Here is a 12,897-nt window from a genome sequence, read left to right as displayed (position 1 = left end):
ACTGGACTTTAGATAACTATCAATTTATCAATCATTTACAAATTCAGAACATATATAACTACTCCATAGAATTCTGTCTGAAGCAGATAAAGACTAAGCCAAGTATACAGGACATGATTCAATAAAATTAATAACTCAATGTTGTGCAATATATGGTTAAAAAGCTTATGTACTAGTATTTAATCTCCTGCCCACTCAGAAATTCTATGAATATGAAAGTGTTATTTTTTTTCCTCTGCAGTTCATATTTTATTGCCCTTTTTGTGTGCCCTTATATGGATTTAGATATAAGAAGATGTGGTATGAGTGCCAATGAGACAACTCTCTTTCCAATTCACGATTTGCAAATGTAAAAATTTATTCTTGTTATGAAAATGTAAAAAAAGCATTACTTGAGCAGTAAATGGAGGACAAACAAAGTCTTTAACACATTTATTTCCTAAAACTTATGGATAAAAAAGCTAAAAATCTAAAAAATCAATTTCCTTCAGTTTAAACTTGTAAGACATTTATTATATTTCTTAACCCAGTTAAAATGCATATTTTGCTGTTTCAATTTGTCTGTAGACTAGCCCTTTGAGATTTGATATGTCCATTTAAAAACATACAAAACTGATTAAGGTTTAACTTTCTGTTAAGGTGCCACAACGCTTGAATTTAATGGGAACCAGTTCTTAAAGATTACAATGGATGACACATCAATAACAGAAGCCGAAGATATCTCATTACGATTCAGGACAACTCACAAAAATGGATTATTGTTTATTACATCGTCAGATGACTCCCCTGATAAGATGGAGCTGTATTTGGAATCTGGTTCCGTGAAGCTAGATATCAAGATAGGCCAAAGCTCCAAGGTATTGATAGCATATTGTTGTGAGAGATTGTATAGCTGTTTAATATAATTCCCATGTATGGGATGCCTAGAAGACAATTCTAATAAAGGATATAATTAAGGATAATGTTTCTCGTATTAGTAAATTTGTTGGTGAATAATTATTCTGTACTTTAGAATACTAGGTTAAGAGTTCAGAAGAATTCCGAGGGGAAAAAAACTTGAAAGGTGTGTTGAATATGTATTTCCTAATAATCACTGAATCAATAAACTCAGCGATGTTTGAATTTTACATGAGCAGCTATCGTAGTCGCGTGAAAAGAGGGTATAAAACATTATCACAACTACGATATTAATTAAAAAGTCCATTTCTAACATTAATTTGTAATAGATTGCTTATCATATCTCAGATTTCAGGTGGTTAAACATCAGCCATATCGATTTTTAATTGGTTAACTTACTGGACCATGACTAATTATACATTCTTGAATGTTAAACATCAAGTGACAAAATATTATGTAAATGAGTCAAATAAAGAATGGCTCACAATCACTGATCAATTACTATATTACTAAGGTTTCTGATAGTGTTACAATCTTCAATTACATCCTGAACAAATTTAAAGACCACCTCTGTGAAACTAACAGCATTAATAACTGAGTTAATAATTTCATGTTTCAGTGTCTAAGGAGTTGTGGGCGAGTCAATTGGTTGTTCACCAAAAATAAAAGCTCAATATTTCATTGGTTACATATCCATTTCTTAAAACATTGATTACGACATTGTTAACCAATTACAAATTTGCTAATTTACATTTGATTAGACAATATCCAGCTTGACATATTTTATAGACTTGTGTCTTTTCTTTGAAAAAACGTTTCTTTTTTATGATTTGAATGTACTGTAAACATATACCCATATCTCTTTTATATAGTTTGTCAATGCCTTATCACAAGTGGGAGCATACTTTGCAGAACATTGGTGCAACCCCATATAGTTGATTATCTTGTACTAATAAGCACAACTGACATCATTTTGCGTTATATAATGTTGTCTTATTTTTGCTTCACTTTTAAGTGTTATGTCCTGTTTTTGCAGTCTGAAAACAATTTTATGAAATTGCATTCATTTAATTAAACTGATCAATTGTATAAATGTTGACTTAGAAAAAAACTGAGTCAACCATCATTTCCTTTTAGCAATGGATAGATATTGCTTTTTTGTGTGTGTAGAGTAATCTTCTAAAAAGTTAGAGATACAAGTTTGACAATTAGAGATGAAAAGTGATTTTTTCATAGTTGACCATTTTTCACTGAATTTTCACCTTTATATGGACAATTATATATATTTCTAGACATTGTAGAGACTGGTTTTGCGGAAAAACTGTCAATTTGCTTGTTTGAATGTTGAAATAACATTGATTTTAACTACTTATTTTTCAGGCATTAAGTTTTCGTAGATTAGTAAATGATGATAGATGGCATACTGTTTACCTGAAGAGAAGAGGGGAGATAATCCAGCTGAAATTAGATGAAAACCCTTATATTGAAGGTATAACCATGGTACATGTATTAGATCTAAATGAATCTGAACAATGAACCAAAATGTATACAAAGATCTCTTGTTAAATAAGATGAAAACATTATATTGAAGGTATAACCATGGTATATCTATAATAAATGAATCAGGCTGGACAAAAATATATACAAAGGTCTCTTGTTAAATAAGGTAAAAACTCTTATATTGAAGGTATAACCTAGGTATATCTAAATGAGTCAGAATAAAGAACCAAAATGTGTACAAAGATATCTGGTTAAATTAGATGAAAATCATTATATAGAAGGTATAATACAGGGGTTTCATTATCTTTCATGTTGACTGGTACCTTCCCCATTTGTAGGTAGTGCTTTTCAATGAAGACCTTATATAAAAATTCCTACATTAGTACTTGTCAATAGCAAAGGAGTTAAAAATCACAGGTACAACCACCTTATGAAACTGCCTGGACTGTATAACCATGCTTTATATGGGGTCAGTAGCAAACCATATAACTTATAATAGAGGGTTAAAAAAATCCATAGGGGATGAGTAGTTTACTGTACAACAAATTTATTGCACACTTGTCTTTTTCTGCTGCAATTTGTTGAAAAATAAACAATGAAACACAACAGCAGTAAAAGATGACGTCACCATTAAAAGTAGACGTGACATCATGAAACCCCTATGAAATTAACTAACCCCCTAGGGTTCCATAGGAGGTCACCACGTGACGGCGTTAAACCAATCAGGGTGTGATAATTTACCTGCAGTTTGATAAAAGTTTATATCAGCACTATCTCAGAGAAGTTAAAAAAATCAGTGTTGATCAATTATTTTTAAAAGAGAGATGAAATGTTAGTGCTCTCATATGTGCAATTCTTGCCTGATTTTTATCGTTTTTATATCAAAGGTTTATTTTTTCAATGTTTCTGACAAATAGATTGGTTTTCAGCCTGCATTTCTTTAAGATAATATCTTAGTTATATAGTCCGCAGTTATGAGTTTTAAGTACAGTTAAATAACTTCATTAATTAATGAATAAATGATTTTTTTCAGAGAATCTTGTTGAAAAGACACTGAATATAAAACAGATAGTGTTGGGATCAGTCAGCCCTATGTTATCAGGTAATTATATTAATTGGACAGTGATGTTCTTTTGGTCTGTTTTTTTGTGTGTATTTACGTAATCTATATATACCTGGTAAATCATTAATTCAGGGATTCAGTTATCACAAATTACCTTAAACTTTACTGAATTCTTTCACAAATTATATACAAAGATTTGGTTTGGTAGACTGAGGAGTCAGGCCATTTCCAACTGAGTTTTACAGATTGTCAACATGCTGTGTTGTATATGTCCCAAGTCAGAAGCCTTAATTCAGTTGTTCTCGTTGGTTTCTGTCTGTCATATTTGTGTTTTGTTTATTGCTTTTTAAGCTAAATTAGATTTTTTATATGCCTTTTTAATTGTTTCACATTTTGTAATTCCAGAACCCTTTTTAGCTCACAATACAGTGTGGGTTTTACTCATTGTTGAATGCAGATCTGTGACTTATGGTTGTTTATATCCTTTTCCCTTAGTCTCTGGTACATATTTGTCTTATTTGCAAGCAAGCCATATTTCTTCTTATGTCCTTTTTATGGGCATAATGTTTTTCGGTCTGTGTGTCTGTTTGTCCATCCATCTGTTTCGCTTCAGGGTAAATTTTTTGGTCTTAGTTTATTAGTTTATTTATGAATTTGAAGTCAATTCAACTTGAAACTTATATTCCCTATGATATGTTCTGTGTAATTTTAATGCCCAATTAGAGTTTTGATACCAATTTCACGGTCCACTAAACATAGAAAATGGTAGTGCTAGTGGGCATCCATGTACTATGGACACATTCTTGTTTTTTTGTTAAACTTGCCAATTCATTGTCAGCTGCAACATCATTTTCTTCTCAACCTGTGTTTATGAGTGCACACAACATAGTACAATGAGCCAAGTGGGGGTGAACATCTTTTAGATCCTATCCATTACATATTGTCATATGGAAGTGAGGTTACATTTTTTCTTACAATCATTACTGATTGTCATTGAGGAAAAGAATTGTTTGTTGGCTACTTACAATGTTGTAGAATTAGGTTGGAATGGCACTGATTGTCTCATTGAAGTATGTCCCACATCTCCTTTTATTCATATTGTCAAATTTCATGGTTGATAAAAAGTTGTTTTTAGGATTTGTTTGGTCATTGTCATTTGTATAGTGAATATATGTTACATTTTAATTACAATTATTTACTCGTAAACACAGTATTTCATCGTAAAGATTAGGTTTACTGAGTTGTTTTTTTGTCATTGTTCAAAACCTTGCTGTAGATGCTATGATAAATGACATTGTTTTGTCTTCATTGATTTTCCTGCAGTGTCAGTGACTAGATCAAAAACAGACTGAGTTCATTTTCTAAAGCATTGATAGGTAATTAATGGTTATTTTGCTTAACAAAGTCATTTGGAATGCTTTATTGAAAACCAGAATTAAGTGTAATTTCAACAGATGAAGGGATTTGACAGAGTAATTTTATACTTTGTGTAATTTTACATGGTTTGATTGAAGTTATAATTGTTTTTTTTCCGATAGTGATGATTTTAAGGTTATTTACCAGGTCAAAGTTAAGGTTCCCTGTCCAGTAATCTGCAACTGGTACACTTTACTTAACAGGAGATTGTATACAAGGTTTTATGTAAATTAAGCTTCTGTTAATCTTAGCTGATACAGATAACTTTTGTTTTACAAATAAAGTATATTGATTTTCTTACTTGATACATTTCTGTATCACTTTGATGTCTCCTTGATTTAATGCACTGTGGTGCAATATATTGATGTAGTTTTGTAAATATTATCTTTGCTCAACGGTTGTTAATACACAAGTTCTGTTCTTTTGAAATTTGAATTTTTTTAATTGAGGAATTGATTTCACAATTAAATAATTTAAAGTGATATCATATGACTGAGTTAGAGTTTTTATATTTATTTTCTAATGGCATTATTTAACTAATATGGTTGTTTTTCAGGTTAATTTTATATCGGTTTATTGATTTGAGAATCCTGACATTTATCACAGAGCAGTAATCAGTTTGAATCTTATTTTAATTTAGATTGACATGTTAAATTGGAGCTAAAAGAGGAGATTTTCCTCATTTCCTGATTGACTTTCCTTACTCAATAGTCTTAATCTGTCAAACTCTCTGAGGCTAGATGACACATTTCATCAATTGTAACGTTTCTGCTATTATAAGGCATTGGTTAACCACAATATATTCGTCAATATAAGTATATATATCGTCTTCCCTAGCTTGTAGCCTCATAATTAAAACAATGGTTTTTGTAAAAGTTTTTAATTTAGATATCTGTAAGTCATCAAGTTCAATTACAAGGTTTGAATCCTATTATTTGATTGGCTTTTCTGTCTTATTGAGTATCAAGTTTTCAGCAACAGAGCTACAGAAGTACATGTTAACTTTTTCAAGGTTTCTATGTAAGATTCAAATGCATTTGCTAATACAATATAATTCCATTTTAATTAAGGCAATTAAGTGTATGAGAACTAAGTTGACGAAGAAAAAAATTGCAGTATAAGGTGCTTTTTATGTGATCTAAATTTAATTAAATTGAACTTACTTGTAAGGGATAACTTTAAAGCTGGAAAGCAATTGGACAAAAGAAAGGCTGTGAAACTTGATAGTGAAGAAATGTCTTTAGGACAGGCTGCTTAATTTATTTAAAGGTTCAACACTACTGGTACATTGTATTACCATTTTGTTTAATTCCAACTGAAACTACTCAAATTCTTTATATAAGTGCAAGTGACATAGCACATTTTGCATAAAGCAATATGAAGGTCATTTTGATTAAAATGTACCTCATCTCTTATTTTCTTATAGTCTAAAATTTACAAAATATGCATTTGATTCTTAAATACTGTATTTACAATAAAATAAGTTAGTACATGTGTATAGTAATTATGAATCAAAACTTATATATGGTAATATAGAATTAAGGAGATGTGATATGATTGCCAATGAGACAACTCTTCATCAAAGATCAAATGACAAAAAACAACTATAGTCACTTTACAGATTTCAACAATGATGAAAACCCATACTTAATGAGCAGCTAAAAAATAAGTCTTGTTCCATTCAGTGCATACAATAGTGGTAAATGATTCAAAAAAAGTAACCAGCTTTCATCCTATTATATTTATTCCTCGTTGAAGCACAGTCTACTATCATTGTTTTCTCCTTGCTACACTTTGATACAATGTATTTTTTTAGGTTTGTTGGAATAAAAAAATGTTCATATATTATGTTGAAATAAAGTATATTAACCAGTGTTTCTATGTTATATTTTAGATGAGTATATACACAGTGAGTCTGATTTCACCAAGTCAGAGATCACAAGAATGCAGCAGGAAGATAACATACTCAGACGTCACACAGGATATATAGGTGCTATGCAACAATTTATATTTAACAACAATCACTTTTTTGACTTAGCCAAATCAAGAAAAATGGAAAATATCGAAGTAACTGCCAAATTTGACACAGAAAACCCTGTATTAATAGATCCAGTGACATTCAAATCAAAGGATGCATATGTGATACTATCTCCGTTAAATGCAAATACGCCATTTTCTATTTATCTTAAATTCAAAACAACTGAAGCAGACGGATTAATACTGTTTAACGGAGGAAGACAGGATTTTTTAGCCCTTGAACTTCAGGATGGAAACTTGCATTATATTTATGATACTGGAAATGGCGCCAGGAGGATATTTGTCAACACACGGAAGAAACTCAACGACAATTTGTGGCATGATGTCTCATTAATAAGGACAAGCGTCGAACGACAACTAATCAGGGTAGATGATAATCCTCCTACAATGGAGGACATGAATGATTTAACATCTGTACACTTTAACCTTGACGATGACCTCTATATAGGTGGTGTAAAGAGGACAATGTTCAACACTTTACCAAGTCGTATATCATCTAGACATGGATTCCAAGGATGTCTAGCTTCAATTGATTTGAATGGATTCAGACCCAATCTGTACACTTTAGCTGGACAAAACAACAATGGTATAGCAAAAAACTGTCAAGGTTGGTGTAGAAGGTTACTTTTGTAAATAGTTTTAGGATGATGTTGTCTAAAAGGCAAAATAGAGCCTCAAGATAAGACAGTCTAACAAGACGAACTCCGAAATAGCTAGACTAACATTGAGTTCTTGATAGTGATTGATTATAATAATTATTATTTATCAGTTGCCTTCCAAAGCATAGAACATAATTTTATTAGAAACAGCACAATATTATAATATTAAGATAAATGAATTTTGCTAAACCAGAACCATTTGAAATATTAGGTTTTGTTCAGATTGGTCTGGTGATCAGATTTCTGTGCAAGTTCTTATACACTAAGACCATAAACAATTAAACACTTAAAAAGGTGTCCATTTTAAACATTTTGTACAACATTAATAATCTGATTTTGTATGTCAAATAACACAATAAAAAAAACATTGAGATGCCTTAGAGGTAAAGGCAAACAAATTTAACACAGAAAAATAAAAATAAACCATAGTAAAAAGTTGTATCATCTAAAGAAACATTTTTGAATTTTATTTATTGTTGTAAACCAATTTTATTTATGTTACTATTGATGCTTTTTAGGGCCTAGCAGTGGCTGTAAATCAGAGTCTTGTCAGAACCATGGAAGATGTGTACCTCACTGGAATTCTTATACATGTGACTGTGATATGACATCGTTTACTGGTCCTACTTGTGTTGATGGTAAGTAATCACACTTGGTTTAATGTTGTGATATGACATCATTTACTGGTCCTACTTGTGTTGATGGTAGGTAATCACACTTGGTTTAATGTTGTGATATGACATCATTTACTGGTCCTACTTGTGTTGATGCTAGGTAATCACACTTTGGTTTAATGTTGTGATATGACATCGTTTACTGGTCCTACTTGTGTTGATGGTAGGTAATCACACTTGGTTTAATGTTGTGATATGACATCATTTACTGGTCCTACTTGTGTTGATGGTATGTAGTCACACCTAGTCATATGTGACTGTGATATGACATCATTTACTGGTCCTACTTGTGTTGATGGTATGTAGTCACACTTAGTCACATGTGATTGTGATATGACATCATTTACTGGTCCTACTTGTGTTGATGGTATGTAGTCACACTTAGTCACATGTGACTGTGATATGACATCATTTACTGGTCCTACTTGTGTTGATGGTATGTAGTCTCACTTAGTCACATGTGACTGTGATATGACATCATTTACTGGTCCTACTTGTGTTGATGGTAGGTAATCACACTTGGTTTAGTGTTGTGATATGACATCTTTTACTGGTCCTACTTGTGTTGATGGTATGTAGTCACACTTAGTCACATGTGACTGTGATATGACATCATTTACTGGTCCTACTTGTGTTGATGGTATGTAGTCACACTTAGTCACATGTGACTGTGATATGACATCTTTTACTGGTCCTACTTGTGTTGATGGTATGTAGTCACACTTAGTCACATGTGACTGTGATATGACATCATTTACTGGTCCTACTTGTGTTGATGATAGGTAATCACACTTGGTTTAGTGTTGTGATATGACATCATTTACTGGTCCTACTTGTGTTGATGGTAGGTAATCACACTTGGTTTAATGTTGTGATATGACATCATTTACTGGTCCTACTTGTGTTGATGGTAGGTAATCACACTTGGTTTAATGTTGTGATATGACATCATTTACTGGTCCTACTTGTGTTGATGGTAGGTAATCACACTTGGTTTAGTGTTGTGATATGACATCATTTACTGGTCCTACTTGTGTTGATGGTAGGTAATCACACTTGGTTTAATATTCAACTTTGTACTAGTTTGGGTTTATAAATATTTTTGATTTGAGCGTCACTGATGAGTCTTATGTAGACGAAACGCGCGTCTGGCGTAATAAATTATAATCCTGGTACCTTTGATAACTATTAATGTTGTGATATGACATCGTTTACTGGTCCTACGTGTGTTGATGGTAGGTAATCACACTTGGTTTAATGTTGTGATATGACATCTTTTACTGGTCCTACGTGTGTTGATGGTAGGTAATCACACTTGGTTTAATGTTGTGATATGACATCATTTACTGGTCCTACTTGTGTTGATGGTAGGTAATCACACTTGGTTTAATGTTGTGATATGACATCATTTACTGGTCCTACTTGTGTTGATGGTAGGTTATCACACTTGGTTTAATGTTGTGATATGACATTATTTACTGGTCCTACTTGTGTTGATGGTAGGTAATCACACTTAGTCATATGTTGTTGTGTTGTGACATGGTCAATATTTGTGATAACCAGGCAGGTAACCAGGCAGGACTGGCTACTGTTGTATGAATATTATACAGTGCTTAAGCCGCTGTTTCATATAATGCAAGATTTTAGTACAGATAACTTTATAAATGTATTTAAACTTATTCACAATTTTATCTTACAAATTCCAAGAATTGTTAACCATGTCAATAGAAAAAGCTTGTGTTTGTTATACACACTCTAGAAGTGGGACTATATGGCACATCTTGTGTGTCCATTGGTTTGTCCAACACTAACAGCTATTTCCTGTTCAATTATATGTTCCCAGTACTACTGAACAGGGGGACTTCATATTTGGTCAAAAGCTTGTATTTAAACTTATTCATAATATTGTCATACATTATTTTCTGTAGTTTAAACAACAGCCACTGTACTTCAAAGTATGAATATTTGTTATTGTTTTTTTACAGAGAGTGTATCCTTTTCCTTTGGTCGTAGAGGAGGATTGATAACATATGAGAGACCTAAAGGGAAATACTATGACACCACTGAAGACCAGTTTGCATTAGGCTTTGCTACATCACAACTTAATGCCTGTCTTTTTAGAGTAGAAAGTGAAAATTCTAAAGACTTCATTGAGTTTTCATTGGTAAAACATCCTTTTTGACATAACACTAGTTTAAAATATGTCAATTTCTATATGAGTTTAAAGTGTTGTTATAAAATAGGCCAACAGATTTAGGAAAATTGAGGATTAGAACAAACTTATTCTTGTATTCAGCAGCCTGTCTCTTATAATAACTCTTGTAATATTTTGAGCAGAATTTTTGGTGTAACAAGTCAGGGGAACTGATTTGTCAAGAAAGTTTTGGCAATAATATTGTTTTTTTATTTCTTTAAAAGTGACTTGACTGTTAGTGTTGCTCTCCACCTTTTGCAACTTATTCAAAATTCTGACCAAATTGCAATTTGTTTTTAAAAACCAAACTGTTCAACTGGTCAGAAATTTGAACAAACTGCTGTAGAAAATCACAGTCAAGTCGTGAAAGTGCAAAGTGTTGAAATAAAACATACTTACAATCCTATCCTATTAGACTTTATCTCCCCTTGAATGATGTTGGGACAAAATCAGTCAATCAGTTTGTATAGGTATATTATAGTCATTACCATGCAAAAGGTGAAATGTTATTTTGAATTGCTATAAAAATGTCCAAACTAAGCTTTCATATAGTTTTTCTTTCGAAAAGTCTTCTATATTCACAAGAATCAGACATTATGTGAATTAAAACATTTTATATTCAGTAAAATATGTGTGAACATTTTTATAGCAATTCAAAATTTCATTTCACCTTTTGCATGGTAATGACTATAATATACCAATACAAACTGATTGACTAATTTTGTCCCAACATCAATCAAGTGGAGTTTAAGTCTAATAGGATTGTAAGTGTATTTTATTTTATCACCTTGCACTTTCACAATTTGACTGAACAGTTTGTTCAAAATTCAGACCAGTTGAACAGTTTGGTTTTATAAAACAAATTGCAATTTGGTCAGAATTTAGAATGAGTTGCAATAGTCAGATAGCAACACTAACAGTCAAAAAAATAATTCTAACTGTAAAATTTAACTTTGCTTAAAATTTTCTTTGTCACATTAGTATAACAAAAAAAAACATCAAACTAAAAATGCCACTTTTATTTATCATTGTAGAATATGGGCAATATTTTAATCTATTACAACATGGGAACTCAAAGAGAAATTCCTATTGGTGAAATGCTGAAAACATTCAATGACAGGAAGTATCATGTGGTCCGATTTAAACGGTCTGGATCTAACGCCACACTTACCATAGACGATGATAAACCTATTGTAAAGATACCAGACAGTAAGTTCCTTATAATTTGAAGAGAATTTTTGTTGTTTTGGTTATTTTCATTTAGCCATTTATACTGTTAAACTTTTATTAGGAAGTGGCTATTTTGCCGGCACGGGCAAAATAGCAAATATGTTTTTTTGCTGGCTTGAATTGAGTTATTTTAATTAGTGCCAGCAAAATAGCATATAACTATATTTACTATTTTGCAGGTGCCGAAATAATAGCCACTGCCATTTATCATTTGTTTTTTTGAATTCATCATTCATATATCTTTGTGAAATTTTGATTATGTAAAATTTTATGCTGTTTATTTTGACTATGAAGAAGAAAAATGCAGTTTCCTTGACTGTAACAATATTGGTTTCTAAGGAAAAAAAGTAATTTTTATGGAATTCAATTTTGTTTTTTGAATTCATTAAATGTGAACTGCAGTCATGGTTTGAAAATAAATTGCTATTTGATAGAATTCCTTGAGTTACTCAAAGCAACTTACATATCTTGTTCCTTTTTTCCCTAAAATCATTGCTGCTGCATTCAAGTCATTGAAATTAATTTTCTACAAGTAATAATGAATTGACAGGGTATATAAGTTTATATTATACATATCTCAATATTTTATTGTACTTTAACAAAATTTTCTTTTGTTTGCAACCGGGAATTATATATGTCAACTATTTTATATATTTCTATATTTGTTATACATATTTTTTTAACCCATACTTTGTATGGTTACTTGGTATATTCAGGTGAACATATGCAGCAATTTTAAAATTTCTTTAAGAACAAACAAGTTAACTGTAAAAAAGATTAAAGAGTTTGACCAAACAAGTCAAATTTGGCCTGTTGAAAATGGATTTCAAAACATTTTAACAATGGTAAAAATTTACAAATCCTATAACTGCCTTACATATTAAGTTGAAAAATTATTAAGGATTTTCTTTTCCCAAATGCTGTTATTTTAAACTATAAGATCATTTCTTTTCAAAACAGCTGATTCTCATGTATTTTTCTCTTCCATTTGATTGGGCATGTTAAATTGAATGCACATACAATACCCTTTTCAAAAAACTTTGCTTTTTTCAGTCAATTTGGTTGTAAAAAAATCTGAAATCTGAAATTATTGTCTATGCAAAAATCAAAATGCAAAGTATTTTGGAAATGCAGGTCATTTAAGTGGGAGATTTAACATGCTGTAAAAAAAAGTTCATACCATCACATTCATTTAATACACTAGACAATACCAGTCAATGTTAACAA

At 31.3% G+C, this 12,897-nt stretch overlaps 1 protein-coding gene across 1 annotated transcript in view; it reads left to right on the top strand.

The window, feature by feature from the left end:
- Positions 1 to 12,897, top strand: part of LOC143068280 (neurexin 1-like) — a 79,688-nt gene that overhangs the window by 44,930 nt on the left and 21,861 nt on the right. Inside the window, exons 9-15 of the mRNA XM_076242201.1 lie at positions 640 to 857; positions 2,278 to 2,386; positions 3,431 to 3,499; positions 6,771 to 7,520; positions 8,091 to 8,210; positions 10,232 to 10,410; positions 11,475 to 11,649. Coding sequence (XP_076098316.1) covers positions 640 to 857; positions 2,278 to 2,386; positions 3,431 to 3,499; positions 6,771 to 7,520; positions 8,091 to 8,210; positions 10,232 to 10,410; positions 11,475 to 11,649 — 1,620 coding nt within the window. The remainder of the gene's footprint in view (positions 1 to 639; positions 858 to 2,277; positions 2,387 to 3,430; positions 3,500 to 6,770; positions 7,521 to 8,090; positions 8,211 to 10,231; positions 10,411 to 11,474; positions 11,650 to 12,897) is intronic.

This window comes from Mytilus galloprovincialis, chromosome 3, assembly GCF_965363235.1.
Source record: "Mytilus galloprovincialis chromosome 3, xbMytGall1.hap1.1, whole genome shotgun sequence".
Classification (NCBI taxonomy): Eukaryota; Metazoa; Mollusca; class Bivalvia; order Mytilida; family Mytilidae; genus Mytilus; species Mytilus galloprovincialis.
This window is presented reverse-complemented; position numbering and strand designations above follow the sequence as displayed.